This window comes from Microcaecilia unicolor, chromosome 13, assembly GCF_901765095.1.
Source record: "Microcaecilia unicolor chromosome 13, aMicUni1.1, whole genome shotgun sequence".
Taxonomy (NCBI): Eukaryota; Metazoa; Chordata; class Amphibia; order Gymnophiona; family Siphonopidae; genus Microcaecilia; species Microcaecilia unicolor.
Window position 1 is genome coordinate 103,500,530 of NC_044043.1, and position 24,248 is coordinate 103,524,777.

The window sequence follows — 24,248 nt, forward strand, 5'->3', positions numbered from 1 at the left end:
AGGGGTTGAGTTAAAAGCAACCTCAAAAAAGTGGGCTTTTAGCTTAGATTTGGAAAGGGCCAGAGATGCAACTTGATGTACAAACTCAGGAAGTCTATTCCAGGCATATGGTGCAGCAGGACAAAAGGAACAGAGTCTGGAGTTAGCAATGGAGGAGAAGGGTGCAGATAAGTCAGGACCCCTCACAAAGATTCTGAAAGTTCTGACTTTATTTTTTCTCTTTCCGCTGTGTTTCTCTGCATAAAACAACATGAAAAGAAATTCAAATTCCATCTTCATGCACAAGCTATTCAATATGCAATGATCTCTGGGTTTAAGATTGAGGAAGAGGTCCGGTGGGGGGTGTGATGGGTTATATTGTTTACGGCCTGATGCACATTTGAGGAGACAGACAGGAAGCCCTTTATTTATGCCACACTAGAGACCTAAAAGTGCCCTTTCGTAGGAATTTGCTTGCTAGGGATGAACACAGGGATGCAGAGCCTGGAATCTGTAGGACAGAGAGTTCCTTTGAAGTAGGGGAGAGGAAGCTTGCACTGCTGCATTCTAGGCTGTAACTGTTCAAAGGCAGAGGGTATCTGTAATTTGCATGTTAGGATCTGGCAGTTTTCAACAGCACTTTGCTGAGGAAAAGTTTCAGAGAGAATTGGTTAAAACCCGAACCTTAAGCTAAGGGTGCAAGCTTTTTTTTTTCTTTCTTTTAGATTTTTAAGTGTGCTTTGGAATTTAATCTGAGCATTACCAGCGTGTCTAAATATGATAGAATGTTATCTCAGTTATCTCTTCAAAAGTAGGAGGTTACTTAAGAAGCAGTAATCCCAGAAGTGGGATGTGGAGGTCCCAGTGAAGTATTTTCAAAGAAGTTAGATATTTTAGTAAGCACTTCAGATTTTTTTCTCTTCTTTTGCTTATGGGGGAAGGGTTTCATATGGATCAGTGAGGCATCAGAAGGAAAGCTGTCCCCTCCACCCCTCAAATATAATGCCATTTCTCATGGTGTAATGACAGTTTGTATCATGCATTGCTGGCCTAGGAAAATATTCTGTAGTTCAGTTTCCCCAAAGTGTGGGTCAGGTCCCCAAGTGCAGTTATCACATGGGTGAGCTCTTCATACTTGCATCTGCAGGGGTGTCACAGTTTTATTTGGTTTCTATCATGGGGTCACAGCCACAAGAAAATTGATAAGCAGTGCTGTAGAGATCAGTGTTTCCCCAAATCCAGTCCTGGAGTATCCCTTGCCAGTCAGGTTTTCAGGATATCTGCAATGAATATGCATGAAAGAGATTTGCATATAATGGAGGCAGTGTATGCAAATCAAGTTCATGCCTATTCATTGTGGATGTCCTGAAGACCTGACTGGCAAGGTGTATTCCGGGACTGGACTTGGGAAACACTGCGGTAGACTATGGCAGGACCTGCAAAATAAATGCCAGCTGAGGGAAAACAAAACCATTTATTTTGCAGGAGAAAAGAGACAGTAATGCACTTTGCAGTATCCAGAAGATGAAGACATTTCAGGTGTACATGCTAGGAAGTGTGATGACTAGAAGCAGGCTCATTTTTAGCCAGGGTTCACATTTCTCCACTCCCTTTTCCTCCCACCCCTATTCTTTCCTACAGCCCTGTACCCAGCTGTACTCATACTCTATAAGGGTTATCATTGTGGCACATCCCTGCATGGTGAATGCTGGGCCTGGGAGATTGGCAATCATTGCCTGTGCTAGAGTGTCTCTCTCTCACCAAGGGGAGGGGAGGGGTGGGAGATTAGCTCCCTTCAGGTCTTTGCAACCCGCCTATGATAAGCCCTATCAGCTCCCTTTGCTAGTGCAAGAGGCTGAATGCTTGCAGGACCAGAAAGACATTAAGAAGAGAGACAGGCACTGCCTGTACCATGTGCATTAAGTAGGGCTCAGCTCTAGCTGTACAGACTTAACATCTATGGTCCGTGTCCCAGAAATGCCAAAGTGACAATGATCAAGTATTTTATATCACATTCATTGTTGGTTTAATCATGATTTGATAAGGAGTGTGACTGTTGGGCAGACTGGATGGACTGTTTAAGTCTTTATCTGCCATCATTTACTATACTATGATACTATGCTATAAGTGACTTTCCCAATAAAGAGGGGTGTAGGAGGAAGTAAGAGGCGAGATACTCAGCAGGTGCAGAGAACCTTCCCTTTTAGTGGTGATTTTCAGGTAAGTGCCTGGTTAAAGTTAGGACAGCAAAAGGTCTGAGTATTGGGCTGGCACTTGGATAAATTCTAGTGGCTAGGCAAGACTCAGATTATTCACTGCATGTGCTCAGGTTGGGCCTGAAATATCTGGGTCAAATTCTGCCCACGGTTACCAGAGCCTTAAAAGTCGCTGACTGCCATGGGCTGAATATTGGGGCCTAATATTTGTTTCATGTTTCATCTTTTATTTGGATAAATCCCAATTTTGAAAACTGTAGTAAAACACAGAGTGAGTTTTTAATTATGGGATCATATGCCACCACTTGTAAGAGGACGGCTTCCTGAGGACATTTGTTCCACAATGCACCTCTCCTTGAAATTCATGGTAGCTGTAAAAGTCATCAAGGAAGGTACATCGCAGGTCCAGGGGTTCCAGCAGGGAGGAAACCTTCTCTTCCAGACAGCATCTTCCATTGATGATCGGTCCATAGGGCTTAGGGATACCCAAGTTTTTCCCTAAAACAATCATGTTCACCTGTGCAAAGAGAAAAGGAAGATGGTTAGTTATTATTTTATTTGTGACGTTTATATCCCACATTATCCCAAACAAGTTAGAGTTCAATGTGGCTTACAATAAACAGTAAAGGATACATAACAAAGAATAATGCGTAAGAAAATAAGTTTTTGTAAGAATCCAATATCAAACAAACTGGGATAGCTATGGATGTTTAACATTTAGAAAATCTATTATGAATGAGAAATTGTACACGAAGCAAAGAGAAAGTTAATGGTAAATAGAGTAATAAACAATAATTAGTTGTTTGAGATGTGGTTGTTCTTTGAGAGGGTTTGTTTGAATAGGAACAATTTGAGGATTTTGTGAAATCCAGTGTATTCCTAAAGGGATTGATAAAGGGATTGGGACGAGTTCCCTATGAGGAAAGGCTAAAGCGACTAGGGCTCTTCAGCTTGGAGAAAAGGCGGCTGAGGGGAGATATGATAGAGGTCTATAAAATAATGAGTGGAGTTGAATGGGTAGATGTGAAGCGTCTGTTTACGCTGTCCAAAAATACTAGGACTAGGGGGCATGTGATGAAGCTACAATGTAGTAAATTTAAAACGAATCGGAGAAAATCTTTCTTCATTCAACGTGTAATTAAACTCTGGAATTCGTTGCCAGAGAATGTGGTAAAGGCGGTTAGCTTAGCGGAGTTTAAAAAAGGTTTGGCCGGCTTCCTAAAGGAAAAGACCATAGACCGTTATTAAATGGACTTGGGGAAAATCCACTATTTCTGGGATAAGCAGTATAAAATGTTTTGTACTTTTTTTTGGATCTTGCCAAGTATTTGTGACCTGGATTGGCCACTGTTGGAAACAGGATGCTGGGCTTGATTGACCTTTGGTCTTTCCCAGTATGGCAATACTTATATACTTATTTCTTATTTTGGGTGGTAAGGAGTTCCACCATTTGGTTACTAGGTAAATGAAGTTTGCTGAGTGGACGGTTTTGTAGATCACTTTTTTGTAATTTGGGAGATGTAGTCTGAGATAATTTCTTGTCTTTAGCGTTTTTTATGGTAAGTTTATTAATGGTACCATATAGTCTGGAGCTGTGCCATTTAGGATTTGAAAGATAAAGGTACATAATTTAAAGGTGTTATACAGTACATACATAGCCCCAGTCTTAAACTGGCAGTATTTTTTGTCTTTTCACTGGGAGGTTATTACCCCCCCCCCCCCCCATACACCCACACATATTCCAAGATAGTATCTCTTAAGTGACATGATGACACTCAAGGACATCACAGTCAAAGGATCCAACAACTTTAATTATCAAGGGGTCAACTGTCTCTGCCACCCCCAAGCAGTGGAAACAAGAAAGAAATTGAGGTCTCAAATTGTTACGCACCCTCCCCCAAGCACCTCAGATCAAAAAGCTGTGGGGAAAGGCAATGCCCGACTCCAATGCGAGTCAGCCACATTATATGCAACACTACACACCATTCTGTCAGCACCCTGCCTTCCCCCTCCCCACCCAAACTACCAATCTCCCCTTATTCTCCCTGACTCATTCCCCCATACATGCAGCTCCTCCCCCCCCCCCCCCCCCCACACACAAACACTCCAACAAATCTAAGAACTCTATATCTGCCACACACTGAAGGGCAACTTGAAGACTAAAAAACAGCAACATTCAACTCAAGCTTCTCCAAGGCACAATTAAAAGTCTGCAGAACTAACAGCCTTCAAAAATGGGCAGTCACTGAGCTAACCCCCCCCCCCCCCACACACACACACATACACCACCACCACCACTGCATTGTCCATTCAAAACTGAAATCAGTTCTGAAGCTGGGTGAAATTACTAGATTCTGGTTGCTGTGTAGATTCAAGACTCCGCTCCTGCTGTCAGTTGTTCCTTCCCGAGGCAACTGACTCAACCATGTCTAACTCCAGAGTATCCAAGATGTTAAAGAAGCTGGGCTGAGCCCATGAAGAGGTAGCATCTCCCCCACCCCAATATGAGGCAGTGAGAGGGGATCGGGCACTCAAGTTCCCAGCCAGGGCACAGAGTGAGCCTCATCTGGGTGCCAGAGACACCCACAAGGCCGATGGTGAGAGCTGGGCTGAGGGATGGGCCCCATGACAGGCAGCACAAAAAGGTCTTGACCTCCCACGGTGAATACAGGAAGTTTTTCTTTCCCTGGATCATGATTCATCAGCTTCGCAGGATACCAAAAGCCTGCCCCAAATTCTATGGCCTGCAGCTCTTTCCTATATTGCCACAGTTTTCGTCTGCAACATATGGTCTCCAGGCTAAGGTCTGGGAAAATGTGCAATTCCAGTCCATCATACTCTGTCTATTTCTGGGATCTCACTTGCCGAAGCACCAATTTGGTCTCCTGGAAAATCAGAAGCTTTATGGTCACCGTTTGAGGGAGGAGATTAGGGTCCGGTCAGGGTTTGAGTTCCCAATGGGCCCTCTCGATCTCAAAAAGTGGTGCAGTCATATCATGCAGGAAACACATACAGTGGGGGAAATAAGTATTTGATCCCTTGCTGATTTTGTAAGTTTGCCCACTGACAAAGACATGAGCAGCCCATAATTGAAGGGTAGGTTATTGGTAACAGTGAGAGATAGCACATCACAAATTAAATCCGGAAAATCACATTGTGGAAAGTATATGAATTTATTTGCATTCTGCAGAGGGAAATAAGTATTTGATCCCCCACCAACCAGTAAGAGATCTGGCCCCTACAGACCAGGTAGATGCTCCAAATCAACTCGTTACCTGCATGACAGACAGCTGTCGGCAATGGTCACCTGTATGAAAGACACCTGTCCACAGACTCAGTGAATCAGTCAGACTCTAACCTCTACAAAATGGCCAAGAGCAAGGAGCTGTCTAAGGATGTCAGGGACAAGATCATACACCTGCACAAGGCTGGAATGGGCTACAAAACCATCAGTAAGACGCTGGGCGAGAAGGAGACAACTGTTGGTGCCATAGTAAGAAAATGGAAGAAGTACAAAATGACTGTCAATTGACAAAGATCTGGGGCTCCACGCAAAATCTCACCTCGTGGGGTATCCTTGATCATGAGGAAGGTTAGAAATCAGCCTACAACTACAAGGGGGGAACTTGTCAATGATCTCAAGGCAGCTGGGACCACTGTCACCACGAAAACCATTGGTAACACATTACGACATAACAGATTGCAATCCTGCAGTGCCCGCAAGGTCCCCCTGCTCCGGAAGGCACATGTGACGGCCCGTCTGAAGTTTGCCAGTGAACACCTGGATGATGCCGAGAGTGATTGGGAGAAGGTGCTGTGGTCAGATGAGACAAAAATTGAGCTCTTTGGCATGAACTCAACTCGCCGTGTTTGGAGGAAGAGAAATGCTGCCTATGACCCAAAGAACACCGTCCCCACTGTCAAGCATGGAGGTGGAAATGTTATGTTTTGGGGGTGTTTCTCTGCTAAGGGCACAGGACTACTTCACCGCATCAATGGGAGAATGGATGGGGCCATGTACCGTACAATTCTGAGTGACAACCTCCTTCCCTCCGCCAGGGCCTTAAAAATGGGTCGTGGCTGGGTCTTCCAGCACGACAATGACCCAAAACATACAGCCAAGGCAACAAAGGAGTGGCTCAGGAAGAAGCACATTAGGGTCATGGAGTGGCCTAGCCAGTCACCAGACCTTAATCCCATTGAAAACTTATGGAGGGAGCTGAAGCTGCGAGTTGCCAAGCGACAGCCCAGAACTCTTAATGATTTAGAGATGATCTGCAAAGAGGAGTGGACCAAAATTCCTCCTGACATGTGTGCAAACCTCATCATCAACTACAGAAGACGTCTGACCGCTGTGCTTGCCAACAAGGGTTTTGCCACCAAGTATTAGGTCTTGTTTGCCAGAGGGATCAAATACTTATTTCCCTCTGCAGAATGCAAATAAATTCATATACTTTCCACAATGTGATTTTCCGGATTTAATTTGTGATGTGCTATCTCTCACTGTTACCAATAACCTACCCTTCAATTATGGGCTGCTCATGTCTTTGTCAGTGGGCAAACTTACAAAATCAGCAAGGGATCAAATACTTATTTCCCCCACTGTACGTAACACAGCTCGCTCAAACTGTATAGGCGTCTTCCCCTTGTGTCCTTCGGGGATACCCAGAATCCTCTAATTAGATCTTCTATTCCTGTTTTCAAAACTTTCCAACTTATCTTGGAAGATCCTCTAGCCATCGAGCTAATCAAGTTCTTTTCTGCTCAGCTGCCACTCTGTCCTCTTCCAGATCCATCACTGGTAGGTGGGTTGACAGGGCCTCCAATCTCTCATCCAGCTGGGTGACAAGCACATCAGCAATTCCTGCCCTCGCCACCCAGATCTTCTTTAAAACAGCTGGCCAGCCTGGATCTCGGTCCTCTGAGTCACTATCTCGGGCATTTGGTGCAGTTGTGCCTGGCGAGTCCCCAGCACTAGGCCCTCCTCTCTCTTTACTCATGTGAGCAGAATGTATGATATAGAGATCCTCGTCTTCAGGTGTTCTCATCTTCAAAAAAGTTGGCATGGCCTCCAGATCACCAGCTAAATTAGCCAGCACAACTGGAACACCAAAACTGAGGTAGGTGCCCTCAAATGTGAAGCAAACCATAGCTTTTAGAGGGGAGTTGCTGCGGAACTCACTCAGACGTATCACTCATAAGTGCCAAACCGGAAATCTACGTTACATGTTTAATGCAGGTTTTAGCATCCACATCCCTAATGCATAGCTGTACTTCTTTTCCATTGTTTTATGTTTTTTAATCGATTGCAAACCGCTTTGATTTTAACAAAGGTGGTATATTAAATTACATTAAACTAAACATTAAATACCAAACAGTGATGGGTCCGCATGGTAACAGTGATCATAATATGATCAGATTTGATATCAGCTCTGGAGTAAGTACACACATGAAATCCAATACATTAGCATTTAACTTTCAGAAAAGAGACTATGATAAAATGAGAACGATAAAAAAAAAATTAGAGGAGCAGCCGCAAAGGTCAGAAATTTACATCATGCATGGATGAGGTTCAAAAATACCATCCTGGAAACCCAGACCAGATATATTCCTTAACAGATGGATATTCTTCATTGCTTGGTTCATGTTATTATTGTTTGTTCTTTGTTCTTTTTTTATTATTATTTATACAACTCACGAAGAGAAGATACAGAAAATCGTAATATATTCAAACCATAAAGATGAGATACAGGATATCTCTTATGAGACTATTCCTATTACATAGTTTGACCATAATTCTCGACCTTAAAATTTTTTTTTTTTTACAGAAATCGATTCAAGAAAAGGAAACCATAAAAAAATAGTTCATATAAACTGAAATTTATGCCGTAATGGAAGCTGCAGACCTATCTCTTCTTCTAAACTATTTTAGAGTGTACATCTGTTACTTAACAATCACTTCCACTTTTTCCTCTTCCCTAGCAGCCACAAACTCTTCTAATTGTTTAGGGTCAAAAAACGGAAACTGCTTATTTTGAAAAAGAACGCGACATATACAAGGAAATTTTAACAAAAAGCTAGTTCCTAAAGCCAAAGTTCTCTGGCACAGTGCCAAAAAGGCTTTGCGCCTCTTCTGAGTATCTCTAGATAGATCAGGGTAAAGTCTTATTTTTGATCCAAAAAAGAGAGTCCAAGTGTTTAAAGGAAAGCTTTAATACTGCATCTCTGTCCATTTCCAAGGCAAAACCTACCACTGCCGTTAATCTTTGGGTTATTACTTCCAATGAAGACTCCAAAAAGGACGTCAAATTCAAATCCTCTCCCACATTCGGCTGTGCTCCAACCATACTTATAGAATTGGTTTTAGCTTTAATTTGTAAATATTGCACTTGCACTATAGCAGGAAGTGATTCTTTTGACATCCCCAGGATCTCAACTAAATGTTTCTTTACCATATCAACCGGAGATATCAGTACTGATTTTGGAAAATTTGTAAATCTGAGATTTAATTTCCTGGATTGGTTTTCAAGATATTCTAATAGATGTAAAGTGTAGTTTCTGTCCTTAATTATTATCAGATTAAACTTTTCCAAGTCTTTTAATTTTCAGCCCTGTTGTTTCACTTCCTCAACCTGCTGGGTGGTAATCTGTGCTTGGTTAAGGACTGCCTTGGTCAATACTTTAGTTTCTTCATTATTTTTGTTTATTGAAGACTGGAGAGAGGAGTGTAATGTGAGTGTCAGGTCCTAGAGTGACTCCATCGTCACTACGGCCGGTTTAATTATAGAACCTGCTTTTAAGTCAGGAGCGGGAGCGTTAAGTATCTGGTTGAGTTCAGTAATAGTCTGTACAGGAAAAACGTTAGTTGAAATTTGGTATCCTACCAGACCACTTTCAGCTTCTCCATTTGGCATAGATTGGGTCCCTTCCTGTACATTTTGTCCTCCGTCTGCTTGGGATGAAATGCCAGGCCTTTCTTCCATGCCTCCTGGCTGCAGGGGGCCCGCATTTTGGAGACCCTGTCTACACTGTCGGTTGACTGAAACGTGTCAACACTAATAGCCGGAGATGAAGAGCATCTAGGTCCTGTTAATACTTCGAACTGGTCCAGTGTTGATTGCTGAGAGGGGTAAGTCCCGACGGGGGTTAAGGGACCTCCCCGTGTCTTTCCTTTCCTCTTCCCCATCTTACAAGGGGCTTTGGATCCTTCTTTGCTCTCTACCGGAGCGATTCTGGGAGCGTCTAAAGCAGCTTCCTAGCATGCCGCCATCTTGAATCGGTTCCTTTCATTTGTTTTGTTCTTTGTTCTATTAAAACCAATAAAAATTTTCAAAAACAGGTAAAAAGGAGGAAGGAAGGGCAAATGACCACCAGCATGATTAAAAAAAGTGAGGTAAAGGAAGCTATTAGAGCTAAAAGAAAAGCCTTCAGAAAATAGGAGGATCCAACTGAAAGTAATAGGAAACAACATAAGGAATGTTAAGTCAAATGCAAGTGCTGATAAGGAAGGCAACGAGAGACTTTTCAAGAAGATTGTGTTGGAAAACACAGAATAATTTTTCTAGGTATATTAGAAGCAAGAAGCCGGCAAAAGAATCACTTGGATCGCTAGATGACTGAGGGATAAAAAGGGCTGTTGAAGGCAGTCGTTCAGCGTGTTAGTGTGTTATTGAGCAATGAATCATTTAGGACATTTGAAGTTAGCAATTTAGAGCATTTAAAGGGAGATTTTCAGTCTGCTACAGTGTTATTAATCAAGCACTATGTTTAAATCATTTAAAGGAGCATTTAGAGGAAGACTTTCAGTATGCTATAGTGTTAGTAGGCAAGCACAGCATTCGAATCATTTACAGGAGCATTTAAAGGAAGTCTTTCATTATGCTACAGTGTTATTAAGTGAGTGCAGCATTTACATCATTAGGGAGCGTTTAGGAAGTCTTTTCGCATGCTGTAGTGTAGTTGAGTAAGTATAGTGTTTAATTCATTCAGAGGGAGTATTTACCAGGAGCAACAGAGAGGCCGTCTCTGTTCTGTTGGAATGTAATTGTATTTTACATGCATTGCCTGTCACCTATTATTTCTCTGTGATTACTCTGTGACCTCTGATGTGAATTACTTAGAGAGGTCACACAGCTATGCAACTTCCTGTGGGGGTTAGACACAGCACATGCAGCACATGGAGCACATGGAGCTCATGATCTCTCCTAACCTGAGAGGATCTATGGTGGTGTGAGCATCCATTACCATCTAAGCACATGGAAGGAGCTGATAAGACAAATGTATAGTAATATGTATATATAAGCCTGTCTGATTATAATCTAACTACAAACTGTGAGTAAACAGATGTTTTGTTACTTCAACTTTAAAGTGACTCAGCAGTGAATTATTCAGGGGTGAATGAGAGAGAGATGAAGAAAGAAATTAACATTTCTAAAGCTGAAGCTGTGTGTACTAAAATCTGCTAATTATTTACTACAAATAATCCAACAAAAGGGTTATGGGCCCAGGGCTCAGGAATTGAAAAAGAAGAGAAATATTACCAGGCAGAAAAAAAGGCCACATTTTTCTCTTAAGTTTTAAAGGAAAGATTCAGTCTGTCTCTCTCTCTCCCCCCACACAGCAGACAGAAGGCTAAGAAAATGGCTGAGGGAAGAAATTCACCATTGTTCTATTCTCTCAAGGTGCCTAAATTAACTGAGTTTAATTATCGGCAGTGGGAACTAAGATTCATATGTTTCCTTCGAGCAAAAAGATTAGATATATGCTTAGACCAAGACAGAACAGCTGAAAATATGGCTGAATGGGACAATGCAAACTATTATGTGAAGTGCATGCTTTTGGAAGCTCTCTCAGAGAAACAAGCCATATTAGTGGAGGGAAAAGATACACCAAAGGACATTTTATATAAACTGAGAACTATGTATGCAACTACATATGCAAAGCAGCAACCAATTTGGTTGGCAGAGTTGAATGAAACCAAATTAAGGGATAAAAGTAAATGTAATGATCACATTATGCATCTTATGTCTTCATTTCAAAAGCTAGAACTTTCTGGAATTCCCATGTGTGATGCATTGAAAAGAGCATTTCTTTTTACCTCACTATCAAAGAAGTTTGATGTTTTTAGGTCTGTAAATGAGGCCATTGAAGGGCAATCTTTTGAACAGGCAACATCAAAACTAAGGCAGGAATGCATAATAAATGATTCTGAGGAGATGTGTTCTCAAAGCAAGTCAGAGAGAAATGAAACAAATTTCTTGGCAAAGAACAGAGGAAGGCGGAGCTATGGGAAAACTCCACCCAAGGGCAAGCTGATTTGCTACTCATGTGGAAAGGAGGGACATGTATCTAAATGGTGTAAGGAAACACAAAACACCCCCTCTAGCTCACCTAAGCCAATGGAACTAAAGAATTTTCAAACCAGGAAATGTATGAAGGATAAAGATAAACACAAGGGCTTTCTAATGGCAGAAAAATCTTTGACTATGGTAAATAATAATTCAAATGAAAGTACTTGGATTTTGGATTCGGGGAGCACATGCCATTTAACCAATTGTAAAGATTTCTTTCAGGAGATGTGTCCAGAGGAAGGTATTCTTAAAACTGCAAACGCAGGGACTGCTAAGATCCAAGCAAAAGGTATTGGATTCTTAAAATGCAAAGTGTCTAATGAAGTTAAAGAAATTCCTGTAAGTGATGTCTTGTATATTCCCCAAGCAGTTTGCAATATGCTTAGTGTATCTACATTAGATAAGAAGGGATTTGCGATTCATTTTGAAAACAGTAAGTGCACAATCTCTAAAAATGATGAAGTGTATGCTGAAGCTTTTATGCATAATGATGTTTATAAGCTGAACATTTCAGGTGAAGCCTCACATATGGCGCAAGTAAGGAAGAATGATGGTAAATGTAGTCTGGAAATCTGGCACCGCCGCCTGGGACATCGTGATTCTAAGGTGATCCAGGATCTTTACAGTAAGCAACTGACCACCGGCATTCAGATAAGTGCAGATGCTGGTAATATGGAGAAATGCATAGACTGTGTTACTCAAAAAGGTGTGAGACCCTCATTTCCTGCATACACAGGAAATAGGAGTAATAAAGTGCTGGACTTAATACACAGTGACTTATGTGGACCGTTTAATATCCCATCATTGGGAAATAACAGATTTGTGCTAATATTCTTGGATGATTTCTCTAGATATTGTGTGGCCTATTTGCTGAAAGAAAAAAGTCAAGTCACAGACATGCTGAAGAAATACGTAGCCATGGTGAGCAATAAATTTGAAAGAAAACCAAAGGTTCTTCAGACCGACAATGGTGGTGAGTTCACTTCACAAAGCATGCGCACATTTCTAGAACAAGAAGGCATTCAACATATCACAACAGTAGCTTACACACCAGAGCAAAATTCTGTTGCAGAGAGAAAATTTAGGTCACTTGTGGAAATGACCAGATGTATGCTGTCAGATAGCAATCTCCCTAAAAGACTATGGGGGGAAGCCATTCTCACAGCAGTGTACCTACAAAACAGAATGCCAACTAAAGGCGCTGAGCGCACACCACATGAGACATGGCATGGTAGGAAGCCAAACCTGTCACACATAAGAACATTTGGAAGTACAGCATATGCTCATGAACCAAAGCAAAGAAGGCATAAGCTGGATTCCACAACAGAAAGGGGCATTTTAGTTGGCTATACTCCAGGACACAAAGGATATAGAATTTTGAATCTGAAAACTGGCATTGTTGGCATAAGACATGTTACATATTTTGATGAAAACAAAAGGGTTGATAAAGGCTGGATTATCCCAGATGAGCCTTATCATCCAGAATATGAAACTAGAACCATAATAGACATGCCAGTGTATATAAATGCCATACCAAGGCAGATGTCTGAAAGCAACTCACCTGTATCTAACGAGGAACAGGCAGAGGAAACAGACACAGAAAGGATCATTGAAGAAGACAGTACAGTTGGAGAAGGAGAATCAATTGGAGAAGAACTCTCAGATTTAGAGGATGCGGAAAGGTCAGACCAACCTGTTGTCAGACGCTCATCCAGGGAAAACAAAGGTGTTCCACCCCCAAGACTGTCTTACCTAACAAAGTCAGCAGAAGCTCAAGAGCCCTTAACATGGGATGAGATTGAGAAAATGCCAGCAGAAGAAGCTGCTGAATGGCATAAAGCTGCACAAGAAGAAATTGATGCATTGGATAAAAATAATACTTGGATTCTTACAAAATTACCTCCTGGCAAGAAAGCTATAGGATGCAAATGGGTATTCAAGTTAAAAAGGAATGCACAAGGAAAAGTGGAAAGGTATAAAGCCAGATTAGTGGCAAAGGGATATCTTCAAAAATATGGAGAAGATTTTGATGAAGTGTTTGCACCTGTAGTGAAACACACGACAATTAGAACACTTCTGAGCATTGCAGTCTCAAAAGGCATGCAAGTCAAACACATTGATGTGAAAACAGCATTTCTTCACGGAGATATAACTGAAGACTTGTACATGGAACAGCCAACAGGTTTCATAAATACAAAACAAAGACAGCTAGTGTGTAAATTAAACAAAGGTCTTTATGGATTAAAGCAAAGTGCAAAATGTTGGAATGATAAATTGCATGAAATATTGACAAATTTAGGATTTAAGCAAGGTGAAGCAGATAAATGCTTGTACACTAGGTGCACAAATGGACAATATGCATACATTTTAGCTTTTGTTGATGATCTGCTCATTGCAAGCAAAAGTGAGCAAGAGTACAAGGACATTGTAAAATGTTTAAACCTCAATGTTGAGATAAAAGAACTGGGTAATGTGTCATACTATCTTGGTATAGAAATTGAGAAACAAAATGATGGTTCTTATCTTCTAAGCCAGAAGCAGAAAATAAATGAGCTTATTGAAAGTTTAGGTATGCAAGATGCCCAAGTTGTAAGCACTCCCATGATCACTGATTTTCTGAAGGATGAAACAGTAAGAGAACCTTTACCAGATAACATCCAATATAGATCAGCCATAGGTAAGCTTTTATATCTAGCTACCACATACAGGGCTGATATAGCAAATGCAGTAGGAATTTTGAGCAGAAGGGTCAGCTCACCTACCAAATCAGATTGGACTGCAGTTAAAAGGATGGTAAGGTATTTAAAGGGTACCATTGATTGTAAATTAAAGATTTCAGCCAATAGTAATCCAAAACTAATATGTTACTGTGATTCAGATTGGGCAGGGGATCATTCTGATTATAAATCCACAAGTGGATATGTGTTTATGTATGGAAATGTACAAATTTCATGGGCCAGTCATAAACAAAGTATTGTGAGTTTGTCTTCTACAGAAGCTGAATATGTGGCCGTATCGGAAGCGTGCAGAGAACTGATGTGGATTGAAAAAACTTTTGCTGGATTTCGGAATAGCTGAACAGAGACCAATCCAGATAATGGAAGATAATCAGAGCTGCATCCGACTGTCACAGAATGACAAGGTTCAGTCACGCACCAAGCACATCGCAACGAAATACCACAACGTGCGAGAGTTGGCGAAAGAAGGGGTCATCAGTCTACACTATTGTCACACCAGTGAGATGACAGCTGACATCATGACCAAACCGTTACCCAGAGAACATTTTGTGAATCTGCGTATAAAGCTTGGACTTTGTATGAATAAATAATTGCATGACAGTTATGCATGAGAAGGGGTTTGTTGGAATGTAATTGTATTTTACATGCATTGCCTGTCACCTATTATTTCTCTGTGATTACTCTGTGACCTCTGATGTGAATTACTTAGAGAGGTCACACAGCTATGCAACTTCCTGTGGGGGTTAGACACAGCACATGCAGCACATGGAGCACATGGAGCTCATGATCTCTCCTAACCTGAGAGGATCTATGGTGGTGTGAGCATCCATTACCATCTAAGCACATGGAAGGAGCTGATAAGACAAATGTATAGTAATATGTATATATAAGCCTGTCTGATTATAATCTAACTACAAACTGTGAGTAAACAGATGTTTTGTTACTTCAACTTTAAAGTGACTCAGCAGTGAATTATTCAGGGGTGAATGAGAGAGAGATGAAGAAAGAAATTAACATTTCTAAAGCTGAAGCTGTGTGTACTAAAATCTGCTAATTATTTACTACAAATAATCCAACATGTTCTGCAGTTCTCTTTCGATCTGTTGGTCGATCCTCTTTTCAGCGAGTGTTAGAAGTCAGGGTTGTGGTCGCTAGGTGGTTGGCTCTCCTCAGTGGGTGATCGGCGATCAGCGGAGTCATCTCTCCGATCTCGCCTCAGGCTCCAACGTGCAGGCTGGTCGCATTCATTTGGGTCCCTAGCGTCCTCCGGGTTCCGATGTCCCTGCCCCTGCTTTCTCGGCCCTGGACCACGGGGAGTAGTTTTCGTGGTGGTCTCCCATGAATGCCATTAGTCATCTATACCAGTGAGGTTACGCAAGTTCGGCACTGCTGGACCTGATCCGGTCGGGGATGTGCCCCGGCCTCGAGGTGGCGTATCGCCGCGATCAACCTCGGGTTGCTCACCTGCTCCAAGACCACGATGCGGCTTTCCGCCACAATCAGACTCGAATCGTTCACCCGCACTGGAGCCCGTCAGTGTTCTCTCAATCCGACAATACCTTGCCAGTCGGCTCTGACTCAGAGTCATCCATGAGGCAGTCAACGGTTGCGGTCAGTTTCGGGCCTTTCGCCCATATTAGAGCTTAGCGAGGTCTTTCCGGTTCGCTGGTATTCCAGCAGATGGCTCCGATTCGGCTCCGATTTCGCTCCGTTCCAGTCCGGTTTGGTTGCAGGCGCTCCAGGCGGGTCTAGGAAGGTTTATTCCTTCGGACCCGAGCTCATTGCGGGGCTCCTTACCTGTTGGCCATCTTGCGAGGCAAGATTTCGCTTCACTAAATCCATGTTGGCTTTGTCTCATTAATCCATGCTTTTGAATATGCTCTGTAATTTTGTTCTTAATAATAGTCTCTACCGTTTTGCCCAGCACCAACGTCAGACTCACCGGTCTATAATTTCCTGGATCTCCTCTGGAACCTTTTTTAAAAATCAGTGTTACATAGGCCACCCTCCAATCATATCCTCCTTCTAAACATCCTTCATCATTACGGAATCTGTGTAGCTGTGCTAAAATGGTTCTCAGGCTTCCTAAGGTCTAGATCACACCAAGTGAAACAATCAGATACAATTTCATCAGCATGGTCCCCTGTTTGTGGAATGCCCCAGGGCTCTCCATTGTCCCTCATCCTATTTAACATCATGTTGATTCCATTAGACAATTTACTGGAGAAAAATGGTCTCCCAACACTCACTTATGCAGACAATGTTACCATCAATATTCCATTCACTAAAGATTACTCATATCATCAGATCAAGTATCTCTCTAATGGAATCTTGGGCATCCAATTTCAAATTAAAACTCAACACCGATAAAACTAAATTCTTTATTATTACTAATCCTCATCACATTATAACTATTAAATCATTTACCATTGCGAACATCACATATCCCCTTGACTCAACTATGAAAATCTAAGGAGTCACAATTGACCAATTCCTCACTCTAGATAACCAAATTTCTAAAGTGGTCTCAAGTGTCTTGAATTCATTATGGAAATTGAGGAGACTAAGACCATCCTTTACAAAGTCAGTCTTCCATACACTACTTCAATCCCTAGTCCTAACAAAATTTAATTACTGCAACTCTATTTACACAGGACAAAGGGGATCGCTTCAAAAAACTACAAAAACCGTTCAAAACACTGCCACACTTCTCATATTCAGACTACCATGCTTCATCAAAGCAACCCCCCTTCTATAAGATTTACATTGGCTGCCAATAAAAGATAAAATATCATTCAAGTCTATAAGCCACAAAATGTTTGCATGGTTTGGCCCCAATATCATTCAAGTCTATAAGTCACACAATTTTGCATGGTTTGGCCCCAATATCATTCAAGTCTATAAGTCACACAATTTTGCATGGTTTGGCCCCAATATCATTCAAGTCTATAAGCCACAAAATTTTGCATGGTTTGGCCCCAATATACATGAACAACCTCACTGAATTACTTTCACGTAATGCCTTAATCATCTAGAGAATATCTTATCCTACATTTCCCAAATTGTAGGAAAGTAACCTACAAAACAATCCATACTGCTAACTTTTCATATCAAGGAACTAAAACTTGGAACTCCTTACCTAAAACCATCAAATGCACTGATCATTATTTGTTATTCTATAAGTCTGTTGAAAACTCATTTCTTCAGTCTGGCCTTTAAAGAAATAAGCACTCTTCTCAAATAAACTGATGGAATTAATTTTTCCCTCATCCCACCTCTCACTACTCCCGCCTATCCCAATTAATCCTAGCCCTTAACCTTTTTCCTCCAAATTTCAATTATCTAGCTTAAATCACTAAGGAGGTCTTTAACTAAAGGTTAGATTGAATTGCAGACAACTCGAACTCATCTTTAGTAAAAGATGCCCTATATATTTAATTACATCTATTCCTAACTCAAGTTTTACTGGTCTAACGTTATATGATGCATTTTACTTTCTGTTAATATATTTTGAACATGTTCATGCTTTTCTAATTGTTATGTAAGAAAGAAACTATCAAACACATCACTCCAATATAGTGTCACATTGGGGATTCAGATCTGAAGGATAAAATATATTAAATTTAAAAAAAATAGCCTCAGTGTAACAGGCAGCCTGACTTTTATGCTCCACTGTAAATATTACCATCACAGGCTTCCACCACCTTCCGAAAAAAAAAAAAACACAGAAAAAAAACTCCCAGAATATTTCAAAAATTCTAAAGAAGTGGGAGAAAAGTCTGTGTTTAAAAAACAGAAGGGAGGGTAACACAATTTAACACAATACAGATCCAAATACCCACAACACTAAATCTCACTATGAATATACATCACCCAAATAGACACTAATTAGCAATCCCTCACTAGACTAAAATCCTCATTCAAAAAAAAAAGCCTTCCTGCAAGTAAAGAAAACTCAAAATAGAGCAAAAACTCTTATAACATTGCTAGAATTGCTTTGTAAGCCACATTGAACCTGAGTTCTACTCGGGCTAATGCTGGATATAAATGTCACAAATAAATTAATTATTAAGATAGACTTGAAAAACTCTACTGTGTATTTTTGGATAAGCAGCATAAAATGTTTTACTGTTCTGGGATCTTGCAAGGTACTTCTGACCTGGATTGGACACTGTTGGAAACAGGATACTGGGCTTTATGGACCTTCGGTCTATCCCAGTATAGCAGTTCTTATGTTCTTATAATCTGGGTTCATATATTTTTACACCCTTGCACAGGAAAATGTTTAGACTACGAGCACTTATATGTATGTACATATGTGTACCAATGTACACACATGTACATATAAGTGCTCGTAGTCTAAATTACCAGCAGCTGATTGCACAGTGTATTTGGCTGCGGGTATTGGTAGACTTGCATGATAAAGACAAGATAAAGGAGAGAGGAGATTGATCATCAGCTTCTGCAGCCCTCACATGTTTCTTACCAGACTTGGAAACAATGCATTTGCATATTTCTGTTTATCCAGAGTGAAGAGCGCAGGGATATCGATAATGTCCTTTTCGGTCAGTCCTAGCTGTTCTTTCAGGATGGCTCTGTTCCAGTCAATGCATCTCTGAGGAGGAGAAAATAGCATCAAAATACAAAGTCTGTCTGAATCAATCTCAGAGCTTTCTGCATAAAATGTCAACATCTTTTTTTAAGGAGGCAAAGGTGTGCTTCTCTTTTGCATAAACTAATGCTAATGCATGTCCCATCGTAGAATGTCAGAGAGGTTATTTCTAGAGAAGCTCTAAAAGTTACTGCTTCATTCGTTTTTTTTATTGGTAATAAATAGAAATAAAACAAAACCGAGAAAAGAAAATAACATGCTACCCTTTGTATTGGAAAAACAAAATACATTTTTGATTAGCTTTTGAAGGTAACCCCTCTTCTTCAGACCAGAAATGAGCAAATATTTACCAATATCAGAATATATAAATGAAACACAAAAGCATTCCAAAGACAATCTCACAGGATGAGGGTGGGGTGGGTTAGGTGCAGTGGCGTACCGAGGGTGGGACCATCAGAAGCAGTATTGCTTGTTATTGTGTAAATTAATCCCTTATCCTGGACAGTACCACTCAATTGTCATTGGTCCATAAAACTCTTATCATCCATAATATTATTTACATTTCATCATTTTGGCTGAAAAGGTCTTACGTTCCTGGATTTCCTTTTGGTAGTCTCAACATAAGATCATTGATGCTGTGTTCTGCTTTTAGTTAACTGCTGCCCCACAGAGGTGACATCCTGGTTGGCTTTGTCATGCTTCATATGATGTCTATGTACATTACGTCTCATCTTTAGCATTTGGCTTGTTTCTCCAACATAATACCCTTCTTCACACTTTTTGCATTGAATGATACATACCACATTTGAAGATGAGCATGTGAAGGGTCCCCGTATGCTGAATGTTTTTCCAATGTGTGCGATTGTGGGATCCTGTAAGATGTGTTGACACAGATTGCAGCTTGGTATATTACAGAGATGTGTGTCATTCTCTTCTTTTTGAGCTTGTATCAGGAGCCTGCTTTTCATTAATTTGTGTTTTAAATTGGATGGCTGTTGGAAGGCCAGCACTGGTGGGAATGGGAATATCTCTTCCAATAATTCATCCTCCTGATCATTTCTGATCTGAAGAAGTGGGGGGGGGGGGGGTTACCTTTGAAAGCTAATCAATATATGCATTGTTAGTCCAATAAAAAAGGTATCATCTTATTTTCTTTGTTTTGTCTTGTTTCTATTTATTACCTGTAGAAGTGGACTAATATGGCTTCACCACCAATTTAGTTTTTTATGATATTTCTCGTCTCTTCTGAGCATCTAGTTGTCCAATTAAGTCCTTTGCAGGCCCCTTGCTTTCGGCATTCTTGAAAAATTATTACTAGGTTTTGTCTTTTTGGCAAGATTGTCAAAATCTCTGTCGGCCCGATTCATGACTGCTTTACATCCAACTTGCAGTACTCTTCCCTGCTCTTCATTTTATAAAGATGCCTTTGTTTGTTTTAATTGCCTCTTTCACAGCATCATTTTGCCAGGCTGGCAGTCACCTGGACTTCCTTTGACCTTTTGTAATGTATGGAATTAATCTCTTAGCTTATATGATGCTGGTTTTGAATAGTTTCCATGCTACTAACCCTTATTAAGCAGTCCTTTTAGTCTCTTGCTAATTAAGGGGGAACTTATCAATGTGACCTACCTATTGCCCGTTAACCCCAGTTATTAGCAACTAGGTTTCACTGCATAAACTTGGACCTGTGTGAAAATAGCATGTCCTAATGGTAGCCCATGTTGATAACCATGTCCTTAAATTTCCCCTTTTTTTGGATACTTTTTTTGGAAATGGGGGGGGGGGGAGGAGAAAAGGGGTTTAAATATAATCTAAAGTTATGGTAAAGATCCATCAAATAGAATGAAGACAATATGGTCCTAACTGTTGATTGACTAAAAGGTGATTTGTAACATGTTCTATATAATTGTTATACAGAAGTTTGTGATCATTTCTGGGAAAAGGTGACTAAAGTCTTTAGAAACAAAAAATGAGGTTTTAGTGAATTCTGCTAGTGTAATTTGTAATATAACAGTCCAAACCTTTTCTTTTATGTGAAAAAAATAAAAAATACTTACAGACGTTCAAACATATAGCTTTTGCAGACACCTTTTGTCCAGTGACGGTCACATTAGTTCAATAAACGTTTTTTAAAATTCTTATTTTTATATTGCCTTTTTAAAAGGCTAAACACTACTCATAGATGTAGTGCACCTTCTTTGGGGGGGGGGGGGCAAGGGGTTAAGAGCTCAGATTAGTGGTGGTATGTGTGGGAGGGTGGGATGACTTTCACCTCTCCTCTCAGATTGGCACTGATTAGGGTTCTCTTTCCCCCCCTCCTCTTCTCAATGGCCCTGTGAAAGACACAACCTCCCAAACACACACACCTCCTAGAGAACCCCTTCCCACAGTGACCTCCCAAAGATCCCTACCTTTCTAGGCTTGAAAATGTAATTAGGAACCACTAGTGGTAATCTCATAAGACAACTACTAGGAGCCATTTTGAACACAGCACCTGTAGAGGCAGTAACAACAAGGAATTCGTCCTACCATAGACCCCCCCCCCCCCCCCCCCCAGACACCAGAGATTTCAAGGCACAAGTCCATTCCTCTATCCCCAGGGACTCCTGTTCCTTCTCACTTCCTCAGCATCAGCCCTTCTACCTCTACCCCACCCTACTCCAAAACGCAAGTGTCAGCCCCTCCTCCCACCCCCATCATCTGCCAGCATATGCCCCCTTCTCCCAGCTCTCGCATTAGTATCTACCAGTGTCAGCCTCCAGGCTTCTTTTCCCAGCCTCCTTCTTCCATCCTGAGATCTATCCTTTCTCCAGGCTCCACTCTTGACACCAGCACCCAACTCTTTTCTCTGAGCTCCAGCACCCATCCACTACCATCCCCAGCATCTTCCAGCATTAGCTCCTTCTCCTACCCCTGTCTCCAGTATCAGCCCCCATCATCCACAGCACCAGTTCTCTTTTCCGATTCCAACCCTAGCTTCTTCCAGCATCAGTCTCCTTCTCTTAGCATTTTCCAGCTTGAACCCCCTTTTTCCATGCCCATCCCAGCATCTTTCAGCATCTGCCCCCTCCAACTGATAATTACTTTCAGCAGTGGGAATCTTCTCCTTTGCTTCCTGCCAATGTGTAAGTCTTACCCAGGCATGAACATGTTCTTGCAAAATATAGGAAGTGCTTGCCTCACATTTTGAAATCTGTTTGTGTGCAAGACAGCTCAGCTGGTACTCACAGTGGTGGAGAGTGAAGAAGGTAGCTTCTACCCAGTGCGTTTCTTCTAGCAAAAAAGGTGCCGGTACTCAAATGCCAGGCCACCCTTCAGGGGTGGGGTGATCACTGAGGGACTCACCCCACAATAGCCAGGACCCCTGCAACCAGTCACAGAATCTATGACAAAGCAGAATTGGTATGTGGAGCCTGAGCTCTTTCATTAAAACTTGGGGATCATGGGTCAATTTTAGCACACAATGGACAAGGTGTGGGTACTCAGTACCCCCAAGTACCCCTTCAAAAAAAGCCCTGCTTCTACCGCTACACAGAGATTTGGTCAAGCCTAGGCCTATATGGTGCATCCCACCCCACCACACTTCTTCTGGTGGAGCAGCACCAAAAGCAAAACCAAATGGAAGCATGGTCCTGTAGCATTTAGGAGGCATTAAAATATGTTCTCTTCATTATGTTAGATTTGACTGCATATTGCCAAGTGGCTCCAGTCCATATTACCCAGTGGATGAGATCCTGCAATCCACTGAGAATTAGGTCCAATGTACTTCTCCTCTTGTGGAATTCAGTATCCATGAAGTAGTCTTATAGAATCCAGAAACTTTACTTCCCTGTCATGCCTTTAGGAGACATTTACCTAATCAAAACTGAAGTAATTGAAAGCTCCATTATTGTGTTTCCAATTTTATTTATTTTTGTAATCTCTGCTAGCTTTTTACAGTCTGCTTTTTCATCCCTGTTAAGCAGAGAGTACTAGACTACACATTTCCCTTTCATACATGGAATTTGTATCCCCATAGACGCAGAAGTATTGGTTGTATCCTGCAAAATTTTTATATTACATGTTGACTTGATGCATTTTTCAACAAATAGTGTTACCCCACCACCAGTTCACCTTTCCTTTCATAGGTTGTGAACACTAGTTTCATAGTTAGTTGGTTATGCTCTTTCCAAAAGCTCTCAGACATGAGAGCACTTATTCTGCACTTATTTTCTGAGATTCCTAGTATCCTATATAATAAAACTCACCCTCAACGTTCTGAGGACACTGACGTCACTGTCAGGTTCTCCGGGCACTTCCTTCCGGTTCGAAGCCTTCGTGGTGGTGAAGCCAGTGAAAACACTGTATTGGGGCCCCGCCCTCGCGTCAAACGTGATGACATCGAGGGCGGAGCAATGTCAACAGATTGACGGTGGTGACGTGCCGAGGTCCACAACAATGGCGTACAAAAGTCGACGGGGTGAGTACGGAGGGGGCGGGAGGTCCGGACGGAAACCGTGCTAGCGCCCGTTTCATTGCCACAAGAAACGGGCGCGTTTTACTAGTTTATTATAAAAGCAACTAAGAGGTCATTTTAGAAGACTTTCAAGGTTTGTACAAGCAATGTAAATGACCATCGTGTGCAAATAGTCATTTTAGAACGCTGCCGTGTACATATGTAGATCTGCAGCACACAGTTTCCAAGAAGGGGTGTTTTGGGCATGTGTTTGTGGGCTGGAGAAGTACACATATATTTTCAATTTTACAATACTAATGCTCATACTTTTTTTTTCTTTAAATGGCCATCTTTCTCCCAGGAAATCTAACCCCGAGTCCAGCGAGTTTTTATTGCTCCATTATCCTAATCCCAAAAATTAACTACAAAAATGATTTAGTCAGTACTTTTGCATACCAGGCTGCCTCACTCGTAATATTGGAGGTCAGGCTAATCATGTCATATTTCACTGAAATCTTTTTTATTTAGAGATTACTAGATTTAATGATTGTTATGTTAATGTGATGTTTTTTGCATTGTTAATTGTATGTATTATGTTTATTTTTCTATTGGAATATTCCTGGGTATGCTCAGTCTCTTTGACATATAAGCCACACTGAACTCAGGAGGTGTGTGCAGAACTGTAATGTACCTTCTGCTCCCAATCAGGCATACATACAAGCAAACTATTTGGTGGACTTGGGAGTTTGCACAAGTGATGGAAGCTACTAAGGTATCAGTCTAAAATAATGACTTCCTTCCCCTAGGGGCTGTGAGTGTTGCCTCTGCAGCTTCCCCAGCCACAGCTAAAATGGAGAAAGGAACACCAAACTCGGGGACTGTATTTGCAGTGCAGAGCAGCTGTCACCAAAGCCACAT

The 24,248-nt window shown here is 41.3% G+C and overlaps 1 protein-coding gene across 2 annotated transcripts in view; it reads right to left on the reverse strand.

Moving 5' to 3' along the window:
- Positions 1-1,438: 1,438 nt before the first annotated feature.
- The window catches only part of LOC115482654 (protein-arginine deiminase type-2-like), a 148,043-nt gene continuing 125,233 nt past the window's right edge, over positions 1,439-24,248 (reverse strand). For both annotated transcript variants that reach the window (XM_030222613.1, XM_030222612.1), the window contains exons 15-16: positions 18,770-18,898; positions 1,439-2,712 (exon numbers count right to left, since the gene is read on the reverse strand). In XM_030222613.1, coding sequence (XP_030078473.1) covers positions 2,479-2,712; positions 18,770-18,898 — 363 coding nt within the window. In that variant the 3' untranslated portion in view covers positions 1,439-2,478. The remainder of the gene's footprint in view (positions 2,713-18,769; positions 18,899-24,248) is intronic.